General features: G+C 36.9%; 1 protein-coding gene across 1 annotated transcript in view; it reads right to left on the reverse strand.

The window, feature by feature from the left end:
• Window positions 1-15803, reverse strand: part of MIPOL1 (mirror-image polydactyly 1) — a 150400-nt gene extending 134597 nt beyond the window's left edge. The window contains exons 1-2 of the mRNA XM_009074745.1: window positions 15799-15803; window positions 14431-14507 (exon numbers count right to left, since the gene is read on the reverse strand). Coding sequence (XP_009072993.1) covers window positions 14431-14507; window positions 15799-15803 — 82 coding nt within the window. The remainder of the gene's footprint in view (window positions 1-14430; window positions 14508-15798) is intronic.
• Window positions 15804-15990: the final 187 nt, after the last annotated feature.

The following is a 15990-nucleotide window of genomic DNA, read 5'->3' on the forward strand; positions in this document are numbered from 1 at the left end:
TCTCTTAAGCTTGGCTACTAGATATTTTTAGGACATATTTCTGATATCAAGGTATTTAAATGAAAGAAAGATCTACATACCGCAAATGTTCTTTCATAAAGTAAGAACACAAAAGTTTTAATTATAGAACATATTAAAAAATGAGATTAAAAAACCCCAGCAAATGAAAAAAAAAGGTCTATATATTCTTCATTCTTTCATTTAGATTCGTAGAGAACAAACACTGGAGCTTTTGTTTATTTAATAAAGTTAGTGTTTCCAAACATTTTGGATAAATTGTAGGGTATACATTCTTTGATCTATCTTAAAACATGCACCTCAAACATAAGTAACTGTCTATACAGTTGAAATCAACTAGAAATAGGTCAAACCCACACATCAATCAGTATCAAGGTGTCATGAAGAGTGTAAGACATTTAAGCACTGTTTCTAAGTAAAAAATACTGAAGACTGTCTCTAAAATGCATTGCAATATATTCCTCTTTCCTTAAAGAAGGAAAGACCCAGCAAAAGGCACAGGAAACAGCTTGAGGACACTGAGAAATGACATGTAAATTGACTGGAGTCAATTTAAGAAATTCTGATACAAAGCTATGTGTTACCACCTTCAGGAAAAAGTTATGGTACCTGCTGCTTGTCTGTATTCAACCCATCCACTTCCATGCAAACTTACTTGAATCCACTCTCACCATTCCTTTAAACTATAACTAGTGGTTTTGGTAACAGAGAAACAACAGTCAACAGCCTATCAGAATCTTTCTGAGCACCAATAAACACATGGGGAACCAAAGCTTGATAAACCATTTATCAATAAGTATAACATTACTTTCAGCACTGTGACTGAAATGCTTTCCTCATATTGTTTCACAACTCATGCAGAAATTGAACACGGGCCACAGTCGCTTGGATTCTTTGAGCAAATGTATGCTACTTCCACTGACTTCAGCAGAGATTTCCTCTTCAGTGTTGCTACATTTAAAAACTGGATTTGACAAAGAAAGATGCATTTTTAAAATATCACTGAACATACTTTAAGAACCTGCCCCAACTCAGGAGTGACAACACATAAGCGCAAATTCAGAATCCTGTCTAGTTAGTACTATTGGAAAACTAATCTAGTCTGAATTTCTACACTTGCAAAGGTTTTTATAGGGAGAAGTACACTTGGTAGAGATGTGTTTTCCAGTTGACTTTTATTATAAAGAACCATCTATCAAATGTCATCCAGTTGACTTCTCCCATCTCAGATACAGTGTCTGTATACACGTAGTTGCAAATTATGTAGTCACGCACTGCAGGGGAAGTGCAATGCTTCACTTGACACAATAACTTTCCTCCTCTTCCTCTCTAGGGCATCAGCTTATTCTATAAGCCATATATACGTGAAGTGCTTCATGTGAAGTGTGTTACATTGTGTGGAAGAATGTGCTGCTTTTAGTGCCAGGTCTTCAAGAAGAGTTCACAGAGTCCCTGCAGCTGGCAGGGACCACGACCACTGGAGATAACCCTGTTGGCACCTCAATCATTTGTATTAGGAAGTTGTCATCAGTGGATTACAGCAATTGCCTGTATTACTTGTGCCCTGCTGTTGCCCTTCTAGCAGATTATTAGGCATTGTTGTACTCCCCCACTGAGGACCAGGACCTTTGAACATGAGGATTCTTCCAGTTGTCTGAAGAAGGCCTTACCTACTTCACTCAATCCTCCTCCATGCCTCTCCCTCTTACCAGAGGGATCAAGGCTAACACCCCTGGGGTTCTCATGCCCTTGATCATCATGCCCAGAGCCATACAGTCACATGTAATTCTTTCCAGGTCACCCCAACAGTATCATTAGCACCTACGTGGTGGAGCAGCAACATCCTGAGTATGAGCTGCAAACAAAAAACAAAGCTCTCTAGGTGACAGGCCAAGTCAGCAGACAGATTTTTATTTTTAAAACAGGAAGTAAACATGTCTGCATGATGAGGAAAATATCTACATTAGGAACTGCACTTCAGGCTAAATCCTTAGGCCATGCCAAGGCACAGGGCTTTATGTCGTCAACTCTAAGTTACAACAGCTGAAGAGATAATTTAAATAGGACTAGACCTGTGTTGGCATTCATTAATGCTAATGCTACTTCTTTAGGCAACTTACATTTGCAGCACACCTTTTCATCCAGATTTGATTCCCTCAAGCACATGGGTAAGACTAAGCATCATCACAGCAAGCCTGTAAGCAGCATTCCCGGAAGCATTAGGCAAAACACAGAGGACCTGCTTTTTCTCTACTTGCCTTTGTAAGAGACAAGATGAATTGGAAGCACTCTGCCCAAGGGCATTAAGCTTAAAGGTTTTGACTCATTTAATAAAGCTATAATGCTTTGTTTTGGTCAAAATATTACATTTGTCACTACAATGCTCGGGGGAAGACATTTTGAACATTGTCAGACCAATGGGCATAGGGATTTTCTTATTTTTAAATTCTCTTTACAGCCCATGACCCCCACCCCAAATAATTTAGGCCTTGGTACATGGTAGCTTGTCTTGTTGTTAAACTAAGTGGCAATTTTAATCAATGCATGTCAGTGCTTTTCCTCGTGCCTCCTGCAAATCGTATTGTGCACTAATTACCAATGCTGCAGACACACACTGGGGAGTAAGTAGCATTTGCAATAATTAGGCTGCACAGGGAACATCAGAGAAAGGGTAAAACAGCCTCACAATCTTTGGAAAAAAATTATGTAGATTTCATTAAGTGATACCACCACCACTGATTCTGGTTCTCGAGTATACTAAACAACTTATTTTCCACATAAAACAGAACAAGTTCAGTAGCCCAGATTAATATTTCACTATAGGGGGAAGCTGAACAGCTGATCTGTATGTATTTATCTTGAATGAATAGCTTGTTCACATTGAGGGAAAGAAAAGCAAATGTTAGGAAGAAGAAATATAAAGACACTAGAATTAAATCTGGGAATTTATTGTGAGGGACATAAGGGTAAGATAACGCTATCATGGCTTGAAATAGTAAAGGTAGAACAGAACTCAATGTTGTTAAGCTGGGATTGGTTAAAAAGTCAAGTAAAAACATTGAACCTATCACATTGTGCAGGGACTCACTATTTCTCATAGCTTCTTCTAAGAAGTGGGGGTTTGGCACAGAGATAGGGAAAATACTGCATTACAGAATCCTGTACCAACAATGATAAGTGCAAAGAAGGTGCAGGTTCAAATGGAAGACTAATGAGGCAGTAGCTTTCCATGTTATACCACTCAGCATATGCAGCAGTCCCATCATCCAGCAGAAGCTGTGTGGGCAACTCCTTCCCCCTGCTTGTAGTCTTTCAGCACCCCACTAATCAAACTGCCAAACTGCACTGAGCAGCTCAGGGGTTTTCAGGGCATCTCTATGGAGTAACAGCAAAAGAAAACAAATGAAACTCAATGGACATGCACACAGCACCTGAAAATACAGGACTGGATACATATCTGCCTGGAGATGAATATGGGGACATTGGAAGCCTTTGGTGCACCAAATCACCTACAAGTGTAATGGTATTTACTGCTTGCCATCTATAGCTTACTAGTATTTAAGCTGGTCTGTGGCACAGACATAGCATGTTCTCATCTGTCTGCAAGACTGTATGAATGAACCCCTAGATGGATGACAGTAGGAGGCATAATAGGAAAAAGAGGAAAAGCAGGAAGGAAGAGAATGAGACATACACTCTGGGAGCACAACCAAAGCTAACTGCAAACTAAGTAGCTTACTTCTCCTACGTGGCACTGTCAGATTAAAAACATTTGAAAAAATTTAGAACATTCTGCTACATTTGAGGAAGTGGAATGTCAATTACTAAAAGCCTCCAAAATTCAGTGATTGACAAACTATAATTTATTGTTAATCATAGAATGGTATGGTTTGGAAAGGACCCTAAAGATTATCTAGTTCCAAGCCCCTGGCCATGGGCAGGGATGTGACTCCATCATGGTGCCCAGGGCCCCATCCAACCTGGCCTTGAACCCTTCCAGGGACAGGCATCTACAACTTCTCTGAGAAATCTGGTCCAGTGCTTCACCACCCTCTGGGTAAAGAACTTCTTCTTAACATCTAACCGAAATCTCCACTCTTTTAGTTTAACAGCATTCTCCCTTGTCCTGTCACTATCTGCCTGTGTAAAAAGTTGCTCTTCCTCTTTTTTTGTACTTCAACTACTGGAAGGCCACAATGAGGTCTTCCTGGTGTCCTCTCTTCCCCAGGCTGAACAGCCTCAGTTCTCTCAGCCTGTCCTTACAGAAGATGTTACCCAGCCCTTGGGGCCGTTGTCTGGACCTGCTGCAACAGGTGCAGTTTGCAGTCTGGACTGCAATCATGTATTTTTTTTCTTCATAGTCTAAACAACAACACAGCTCAAAAGTCTATGGGCTTTCTTTGGTGTTTGTATAACACCAATAACTTTGCACTTCGAACAACGAGAGTGCATATTCACTATTCAACAAAAGTATCAAGGCAAAGAGCCACTTTGCCCCTATACCCAGCTAACCAAATTCCCACTGGAATAAAAGGACATATTTCCTACAGTTTAAAAACACTTGATCTTGCCCCACTTGCAAATCACACATCTGCCACACTTGGTGCAATAACTATACATGTAAAAGCATTACTTTAGAAGTTCACCTTTTAATTTTTCACTAGACTAATTACTGGTATTTCTTATTGCCTTCCAAGGTATCTAGGGTTTTTTTGGTACATTAATAATATGACAAATGTAACCTGAGAGCCACTAACTTTTCAATATATGCAAATGAAATTAGTACTATGGCCGAATATTCCTTCATGAGTTGAAAAAGATGAGTCTACCATTTTGTCAAAAGACAAACATTCATTCACTCAGCTATTTAACTACTGGAACTTCTACCAAACAGAATGACTATGAAAGACTCGAATTGCTCAACAGTTCACCCTTTACCGAATGATTAAAAGGTATAAATCCTGAAAATGAGTGAGAACCAAAATTAAAGGATTTTATAGGCATAAATATGCAAAGAATAAAAATGAGTCTGGTGAAAGAAATCTGATCCTATTGTCTGGCATAAATGAAAAGAGTTGGTTTAGGTTTTATGCATTTTCAGAATGCCTGTAATTTCCTTTTCATTCATATTTGAGTTGACACAGATGCAACATATATGATTTATATTTTTACTTTTTCCACACTATTTTATCTTTCCCACAGTCTGCAAATGAATTTTCAGAGTTAACCCTAAGAAAAGATGCTGTACTTTATTTTCAAGAAAACTTAATTCTTGTTTCTGGAAAACAACTATAAAAGCTCAGTACAAAACGTACAAGGTCAACAATATACATTTTCTCCAAAACAAACAACAAGTTCAGCTTCACTTTACTTTTCTTCGGATTTACTACAGATTTACTTACATTAGCATTTTTTTCTTTTTTTTTCAAATATCAACCAGGTTGGAAAAGACCTCAAAAATCAAGTCCAACCCTACCGTGGTTACTAGACCATGGCACTAAGTGCCACATCTAATCTCAGTCTGAAAACCTTCAGGGATGGTGAATGCACCACCTCCCTGGGCAGCCCATTCCAATGCCTGATTACTCCATAAAAAATATCTTCCTAATATCTAACTAAACCTCCCCTGACAGAGCTTGAGTCTGTGTCCTCTTGTCCTACTGCTAGTTGCCTGGGAGAAGATACCAACCTCCACTTGACTACAACCTCCTTTCAGGTAGTTGTAGAGGGTGATAAGGTCTCCCCTGACCCTCCTCTTCTCCAGGCTAAACAATCCCAACTCCCTTAGCCTCTCCTCGTAGCACTTGTGCTTGAGTCCCTTCACCAGCCTCATTGCTCTTCTCTGGACCTGCTCCAGCATCTCAATGTCCCTCCTGAACTGAGGGGCCCAGAACTGAGCACAGTATTCAAGGTGTGGCCTCACCAGCAACGAGTACAGGGTAAGAATCACATCCCTGATCCTGCTGACCACGCTGTTCCTGATCCAGGCCAGGATGCCATTGGCCTTCTTGGCCACCTGAGCACACTGCTGGCTCATGTTCAGCTTCCTGCCTGTCCAAACTACCACATACCTTTCTGCCTGGCTGCTCTCCAGCCACTATGTGCCCAGCCCAGAGTGCTGCATGGGATTGTTATGGCCTCTTCAGTACAGTGTAGTATACTGAGAACCAATAACCTGCAACTAACAGCAAATGGTTGTTTATGACACACTTTTTCTAATGTTTAAAGAAAACTGGGCAAACTTCAAGATCATTATTCAGTAGGACTGTTAAGATCTCACTAAATCAGTTTTGCAGCACAGCAGAATGGCAATCACAGGAACCTGATATCAAACAAAGACTGAGCACAGAGCAGACTTGTAACACAAAGCTAATTCCTTTTATTTCTCGGTGCTCTGCCCATCCAAAATACCATCTAGAACCAGCCAAGTCCTTAGCAGTAATGAAGAGGAAATCATCGCATTGTAGGTTGAATGACCCAACAATACATGACCATGTGCCCTGCTGAGAGCATCATGGGTCAGCTCAGAAGAATGATGACAATTAGTTTACTTATAAGTGACTCTTACTTAGAAAGGTGCTAGATTTCTGATAGGCTATCTGCTCTCACCATAAGAAACAGATGACAGAGGTTCACTGAAATAAGTCTTGGAAACAACATTTTCTGGAAACTCTCACAGGCATTTTATAAGAGATACATAAGCACTGCGATAGTACTTTTAAGGCCATCAAGGTTGAGGCACAGTAATGAAGTAACAGTATAAAAGTCATTGAGCAAGTCATGGCAGAAGAAAAACAGCACAAATTGAAGGTGCTGTATCCACATTGCATCTTGGAGCCTGTGTTACCTCATTGGTGGCCCTTCCTGCTCCTGCCTCCTTCTCAGAGACCTCAAAATTCTTATCTATTCTGTCAGAGAGGCTTTAGAAACTAATTCATATTTGACTTCCAGAAAAAATACCATTTTAACATATGAATGACAAAATAACATTTACACAAACACTTTACATAAATTATGTATTTTAAATAACCAAAATGTTATCCATTGACACTCCTTTATGATGATAATTTTAATTCACATGACAGGTTACAATACTTCTATATTAGAAGACAGATGTGCAGTATGCAGTATATACAAACATCGTGCAATTTCAATATTAAGCAGAATAAATAACTTTTTTAATTATACTATCATTCTAACACAGAGAACTTCCAAACAATTAAAACTGTTTTACAAGTCAGTCAGGTACGCAGAACAATACAATTCAAATGCCTGATCTCTGGCTATGGCTAAGCATTTAAGTTGTACAAGATGATGAACAAAGAGAAAAACATATTCTTACTGGAACTTTGTTGAGAAAGTTATCTGGAAATGAAATAAGAATAACCAAAGCTATATTTTGCATTAATGTTTTTGTTTGCTGTATATGCCATAATACATACATACACACAAAAGAGGCTTGAAAATATTTTGTCTGCTAAAATATACACAAAATTTAGAAGTTTAATGGTTCAAGTTTTTTATTTCTCAAAGGAATCTAAAGAGAACAGTGAATTCTGTGTTAGCAATTTAAGTGGGGGGAGATCTGTGTTTGAATGCTTCTTTATTCACCTGTACTTGTGTGGAACCCTGGCAACACCCTTCAGAAAGAAATAAATCAAGAAGAAGATTAAGAACAGTTGGAGTTATTCTGGTAAAGGTAATTTTTTACAACTCTCTGAGGATTATTTTAGGAATGATGTTTCCCTCGCCTGTCTCTTTTAATAAGTCTTTTGTCCTCCTCTTTTGCATCTAAACAGCAATTGTGTACAAACTGTTGAATATTTAAAATAGAGAAATGCTTTTCAGTCTTTAACATACTGGCCAATCATTATTTCGGTATTCACTGCAGTTAATCGTGATGCATTTATTAATGTGTAAATATCAGACATTTTCTTTGGCATTCCACTCTCCACTTGCAATTCATTAACATATTGTTATTTTAAATTATTAGTCTCTGAGAAGACACCAGATTTTTGTTGGATTGGTCTCACACTTGAAAAAGCATTTTTATATTCTGAATGCATCAAAACAGCAGAATCTCTAGGCAGATACTAAGTGGGATTCACTGAAACACAATGTTAGTTCTAATGGATGGATGATTGTGTTTGGTCTTTTGAAACTTTGAAGTATAGGTAAGTCTTGATCACACAAATTAATAAATCCTAAAGCTGGAGTTAACAATAACCATTACACCCAAATTCTGCAGCTTAGCCCAGCCAATTTTTCAAAAGGTCAGGTTGTGAACTGGAGAAGATCAGGGAGGTCCACCGCATAGCTTTGTTGCCAGGCATCTCTCGTCTGGATTGTTGCAGGCATTTATTAGTATTCGTCAGCAGACTCAACAAAGCAAACAAGAAATTCAAGCACGAATAATAAAATGAAATGCTGCTATATAACCCTTTGTCATTCAGCAAATATGGGACTTTTTAGCTACATTGTTCCTAAACCTGGGTTACTACTTTAATTTTTCTCCACAGTGCTGACTGAATGAGTATGTATGTGTGTTAAATGCAGAGCTCCCTTAACAACTGCAGGACTGCCATTTAATCTGTTGGTAGATGGACCATTTCCTGTGGGAACTCTAGCTATGATTTCCAGATCCACCAAATAAATCTCAGATTAAGATTCCAAATGAAACCTGCCTTTGGCAGATAAAAAATGTCAAGATGGATATAAACAGTAAAATTATAAATTATCTAGGTGTTGCACGATGACTTGATGTGCATTTTTTGTTTACACTTTCCCTGATATCACAACTATACAAGGCATTCATCAAATGTCACACTTTCATAATACTGGAGGCATCATTAAAACTGTTTGGCTAAGGACCTTGAAGTGTTTAAGCAGTAGCTCAAAAGTATATTTGTGCAAAGTAGAAGAATAAATTTACATATCAGCAGCAGCTCATAAGGGATGGGTAAATATTCTGTTTATCTCTCATTGTAATTCAGGTTAGTTTAAATACAGGGTTTCAGGATATCATTACAGCCTATATGGAGTCATTACATAATTTCCAAACATAGTGTCTGCTAGAGTTTTACTAAGCATGCTGTGTTTATGTTTTCTAAACCAGCTAAAAACAAAGTAAACCCTCCCACACCATTTTTCTTTCGCTATTGTCATATCAAACAATTGCTTTTCATATATAACCTCTTCCATTATCTAAATCTTAATGATCCAGAACTCCCTTTTTATCTAGGCAGGGTCACGTTTCCTGATGCCCATCAATTATAGCAAAAATTCTCTTATCCAAATGTTCTCAATCTCCCTTACCACAAACAAACAAACAAATACAGCTTTGCTGAATTAGAGTTCTAAAAAAAATCCCAGGAAACTACAGCTTTAGAAGTGAAGAAAAATATTGTCATTTTAAGCATCTGACTTGAAAGAAAGGTCACTCTGCATAAAGTGCTTGCAAGACCCCTTGCCTGTGCACCCTTTACTCCAAGTATTGGCCTACTAAAGATGCAGGTGAACTCTCAGATAAGAGTATCCAATGCACACTATGAAAAACCTTTTCTGTCAATGCATCTTTGCTACGTCTTTACTCTGAACTTAAGCCTAGTTGTTACAAAAATAGAAGAAACAAAGGTTTCTAAAGAAGAAAATAACCAAATACCTCTTATACTTGTGCTAGGTCTTCTAAAGCTCTTTCTGAAGCACTACTTAAAAATTACTGTGTTAGTAAGTGCTGTACTCTCTGAAGCACATTTCAAGACATTCTGATGTTAGCTGCACTCATACTTTACACACTTAAGTGATTCAAAGAGCAATACTTCAAGGTGTGCATTCTTCCCATCTTTAATGCTTGCAGCACTCAGTGCAGATAAGGCACTACACATTTTGAGTGTACTGTAAAAGGTCGAAAAAAATCATATTCACAACACTGCAGTGAGTCAGGCAGATACCTAATTGTGCTTCTGATGAGGAGTCTTCCTCCATGCAGCCCGGCTAGAAATGCACTGTATTCAACCATTTGAAATGTACAAGAAAAGAAATGAGATTGCAAGAAGAGACATGTGAATTTATACACATGAAAGGGTGATTATATTTACAGAAAACACCAAGCAGTATTTGATTATTCAGTTATCATTAGCTTATTCTTATCTTCTAAGTCACGTCACACTACTCCCTCTTTTTCCATCTTCCACACTTTCTGTTGCTCAACAGTTACTAACCATTCTTCCTATGTCTTACTCATAGAAAAATTCAGCCTCCCAGCCTCTCTTATGCCTCCTATACCATAAAGAGAAACCTACAACTACAATTGCCACTTTGCAAGGGGACATCTGACAGCTAGCACGCAGCGAGTTTGATGCTGAAAGCACAGCACATGTTGAAGACACTGATCAATTCAGCCACATGGGTGTAGGGGACTCTGCCTCTCTGCATATCACATAGATTTTTCTGCATACACACCCACTCAACATCCAGGCCTTCTTTCTTTTCCTGGTAAACAGCATGCTTTATTGCTAAAAGAAGGTAGGAGAGGGAGAACAGGCTCACAATATCTCCTGTTGAGGCTTGTAATAGAAGAAACAGACATCATTATAACAAGAATGGTTTATTCTGCCTCTACTACAACCTTGGAAGAAGGGCTTTAGATTTACTTTACTGTGTTTACAGCTGTAGTGGGTATATTCTGGAGAAAGGGGAAGCAGCACCTTTACCATTAGCTGCTTATATACCCATCTAGAGGATCAGATGAAAACCCTCCACAATGCCATACTACTTCCAAAACTTTCTTTACTATTCATCTCTGTGTGTGCATCAAAGTCACACAATAGTCAATCCAGACAAAAAAAGTCCTTGCAATACTATTATAAAAACAAACCCAGAAAAAAGTACATTGAAATCATTACACAATTGGAAAAGCTTTCCATTTCTAACAAGATAGTCAAAGCTGGCAAAAAAAGATGATTAATTTTACTTAACCTAAGCATATGACTGTACGTTGCTTCGATTACTCTGGATGTAAAAAAAACAAAAAAAAAATCTCACCACCAGATGAAACACTCTTCAAATTTCACTGCACAAGCTGATTCTGCAGTTCTGTTCCAATCTACATTATCACATCTCTTTAAAGCTACAGTCTTCTCTGAACTAGTTTCTGGACATGCAATTGTAAAGAATATTCACAAGATGTGCAAGCATTTCTTTTAAGTTACAGGAAAAGTGTCTATATGGGTCATAACTAAGAGTTACCATCAAAATCTTACAAGTGGTTTATTGACTTACCTTTCAATATGTGCTTTAAGTATTGGTTTAGAAATATATATGTTTATTTCCATGCTTATAAAATGTAATAATCACCTTTTAAGAAAGCAAACCACTTTGCCATTAAAAATAATCAATCTTTATTACCTTGTTACAGGAAATTCCAAATAATCATTATACAATGATTTTAATTTTGGAGTCAGAGAAAGTACAATTTTGTTGTCAAAACAGACCACACAGTATTTGACATTCTATGACTTCTCCGAATTTCTGCCCTGTCCTTAAATCATGGATGCACAGATATATTACATATGCAAAAATATTACAATAGTGAAAGACTATATAAAACAGAAGCAGCTTAGCTGCACCCATTCAAACATGGTACATGGTGTGAGTCAAATCAGAAACAAATTTGACTCCAGTATTTGCACACTCCCCCCTTTACTATCCTGCTAACTCTTTTGGAAAACTGCCGTATTGAGTCCTGAATATATATGTAAGTATAGACCCATCCAATTTCAGGTTCCTTCATGGGTTTTCACAGTATTAATGTTTGTGTGTAGCTGCCATCACACAGGTAAACCCTGCTAAAGTAACAACTCCACCCAGGAGCAATGTGCTTCCCCACTGCCACTATCACTGCAATGCAAAGATATGCACCTATATGCCAATACATGTCTATTTTTATATTGGACTATTCTTCCAGGCTTTTTAGCTTGGATCCTGTATATTTTACATTTGTAAATGACAGTCTTCACTGGTCTGCTGCCAATGTTCTTGGTACATTCTCTCAAATATCCTTAGAGCGAAATGAAAAAAGGCACTAACCTCCTATTAAAAACTAGGGGCTGTGGAGATAAACAGTTAATTTAAATTACATACAAACACAAAATAACAAGCCTTCCACACAGACTAGCCTTTAACTCTTCCTTATATACCAGAACAGAGACAAAGTCTTCAATCCACACAGCGATACTATACTCCAAACAACTCGGAAAGTTTAAAAGAAAGTCTCACCTATCAAACACTTCAGATATACTCCTCTTAAACACTACCTTTCTTTCAAGTATTTTATTTTATAACATCTATTAACAGGTTACATATTATCCCACATAACTGCCATAAACCTACCACTTCTCTGTACCTCACATTTTTGCTGGTTTTTTTTAAATTCTCATTGCTTGACTGATTTTTAATCTCAGATGTGCTTAACCATTCTTATTTGTTGACAAATAATTTAATATACAATATTTCAGTATGTTATTAAAAAAATGGATAAATCATTATAGGGTTATACTAAAAACAGCTTCTAAACTTCCAAGGTACAAGCAAGGAACCAGGTGCACAATGGAAAGATTCTACAGATGACAAAGCAAAACACAAAACTGTACACTCTTTAAAAAGAAAATTAAATTTGCTGTGATTTAGTAATACAGTGAGAAAATGCACTAGAATGTCTAGCAAGGGCACTTACTGAACATAATGTTGCTGCAATTTTACCTATTATCTATAGGTATATTACCTATACCCAATTAAATTCTAAGAAAAAAACCCCCAAAACCTAATCCAAACCATCACGATGACATGAGATTTACCCATAATCCATTTTTCTAACTTTCCTAAGAGCGAAAGCATAAAGCGTTACATGACTTATTAATGATTAAGCTAAAAAAAGCATATAAATTTTACTTTTGTCTGTATCATGACTTCTACTGGATACATAAATCCCTAAGTGATAGCTTCGAAGAAATAGCTTTCTAAACACCACAAAATATTAACTTAATGCATCAGAAAGATAATACACATGACACTCAGTAACTATTCAGTTTTTTAAGTATCTGGGAGCAGCAGCAGAACACTCTTGCAATTACATGGAAGATATTTCACAGAGAATCATTTTATGGTATTCACTTGCCGACTTTGGAAAAGTTAACCTTTTGAACCATTCTTAGGGTATGCTGACCCCTAAAGGTCTAAAAATACTAAACCTGATTAAGCCATTACACATTTAAATTGTTAGAACATAGTTCTCCTCTAAATTACTCCATCACGACTATTGTTGTTTTCAGAGTACATGATTCAAAAACTTTTTAACTTCACTCAGTAACAGCTCAAAATTCCATAAATTAAAAGGGGTCTGTCTATAAGGAGTTTATTTTACACAATAATATACACAGAAATTCTTTTCTATATGAAAGAAAAGCACCATCTCCAAGATGGAGAATTTCTCTTTCTTCTAAACAGAGTCTTCATGAGAAACTTGACATTTATTACCTTTTGACAGAGAATACATAGTATAAAATTCATAAAAAGGAAATACACAAGATGCTATCCAGGAGGGAAACTCTTTGACGTTGACACACCTATTCCATTTTGGATTTTTTAACCTACACATAATCACTCATTGCAAAAACTCCACCCTTAACTGAAGGTCTGCTTCCTGTCTATTTCCCTTTCTTCCTTCTATGCATATTATCTATTCACAAGCTTCCTTTTGACAATTCCCTTTTGCAAAGTTGGTCAGTCATGTAACATACTCTCAAACTCAGTGCTTTTCTGTGCTTTTTCTTTTTGCTTAAGCTTCTGTTATGAAACATAGAAGAATGTATCTGAGAACGAAATTTTGGTCAACCCAATGCAAAAAGATCCTTCCGTCCCGATGCAGATGACAGCTCCATGAACCACGGAAGTTCCAAATTAACCAAGGTACCCTTTACCTCCAAGCCTACTTTACTGTCTACCTTGAGTCAAGGTACTAAGGAGAAACTTGATGGCTTAATCATACCCTAGCCAGGAGTGAGTAGTCAAGAAAGTTGCTTTAAGACAGACCTCCTGATTTATTGTTAACCATTAAGAATGAAAGGTTGGAAGGTAAAGTGTAATGTGCAGATTAAGAATTTAAATAAGACATCTCAGTTATACTAAAACTTCTTCATAATCAAAAAAATGAAAATAAAGGTGAAGCTTTACATTCCTGTAACTGCTCTTCTGTTACCCCAAATACTTTTAAGAGGTAGTGCAAAGCTGTGGGTTTCTTTTTTTTCCTTTTCTTCCAAAGTCAGTCATGTATCAGCAAGAGCAAATACATTCCAGTCACTGCCTAGCACTGGCACAACACCTAAGGTTCCTTATTAATATCTTTAAAGTCCCTACCTTTTGACCAGTTCTCCATTTGTTCTGAATTTGTTTGATCTGGCACCGAGTCTAGTTTTTGCTTGAAGATTTCAGAGCTAAAATAAAGCAAACTCTAGATAAATAAACTTGAAACAATTTAACACACCTATACTTTGCCTTCATTTGACGGAAAACTTACAAGACAAACGATTTAAAGATATTAATAACAGGACAATAAAGTCTGCATACTTTAACACTCAGTGAGAAATTAGATTTCTCAGCAAAATATTTTTTCTTCACACAATTTTCATAATACTTTCGTTCAGCTTTCTGTTGCATGTAACACCTTTGTTTAAAATGTCAGCAGTTTGCTTTCTTCTAGAGCCTGGTCTTGGAAGCACATGTTACTGAACACAGACCAGATCACACCAAGTAGTCCTGCTAGAGGCAATCAGACTGCTCACTTCGGTAATTATTACAGACGGTGGTATGCGCTTCACTTTACAGCATTCTTTCTCTTGCTTTAATTTCCTAGATAAAATACAGCTAAAGTGGCCCATGACCACTCCAACTCTGAATTTCCAGGTCTTTCTAAACACCTAAATGATACATCCTAATATTTGCATACATATTGCTTCAGACTACAGTTAATTACACAGTTGCAGTATTTCATATAATCAGAGATCTTCAAGAAAGAACTCTCAATGCTCAAAAATAAGACCTACAGTAAAATGTTATGCCTATCTGGTATCATTTTGGATGTTAAAATTTATGCACTCTTATGTGTCTAAATTTCAGCTATATTCTGAATCTCAAGGAAATCTGAGTGAATTTGTAATCTTGCGAATATAAAGTAAGCTTACCAGAAATTTTATTACTTACTCAAGCAGCTTTTTTAACACGTATTGTACGAAGGAAAATTTTTCACCTTTAACTACACAGTTCTGCTTCTTTTGTGTGCTTTTCCTGCAATATTTTTAATAGTTTTTACATGGTTTTAATACATTTATTAAAAAGATACAACATGTGCCTTGAAGAGACAGTGGCTGGATCATGAAAATACCCAGACAGTTGTCACTGTGCTGATAAACGTAAGAGTTAAAAAAAAATTAAGTGCATATTTTAAAAGTGAAGCATATTATACCAAGACACATGTTCTAAATAGTAAAGCAGCAGAAGAAATTCTTTTCCTATACAACACCAAAAAGGTAGATGTTTTCATTTTTCTCTTTTGGATTATAAAAAAATCTAAATGTGCAAACACTTAAGATTCAACACTAACATTTACATTAAGCATTCAATAAATACATATTTAGCTCATATTTGTTGTTGACTATAAATGTGCATGATAAACAAAAAGCATAGGATTTGGTGTGCTTTGGTCTCAACAAAAAATAACAACTTCACCTCATATCGCAGAATACTGAGTTCCTTAGGAGATTCCCTCAAATGAAGCTGTACACTTCTTCAATTCTGTGTAACTGTGTTGATTTGAAGTTGGCAATCTTTTCCTAAGTTCCTCATTTACTTTTGGATTAGCTGAAAATATAGAAGGTTATTAATACCAAGAAATAGGTTTCTGTCAATGAAGCCATTTCC

The sequence above is a fragment of the Acanthisitta chloris genome, unplaced genomic scaffold (assembly GCF_000695815.1).
Source record: "Acanthisitta chloris isolate BGI_N310 unplaced genomic scaffold, ASM69581v1 scaffold5875, whole genome shotgun sequence".
In the NCBI taxonomy this organism is placed as follows: Eukaryota; Metazoa; Chordata; class Aves; order Passeriformes; family Acanthisittidae; genus Acanthisitta; species Acanthisitta chloris.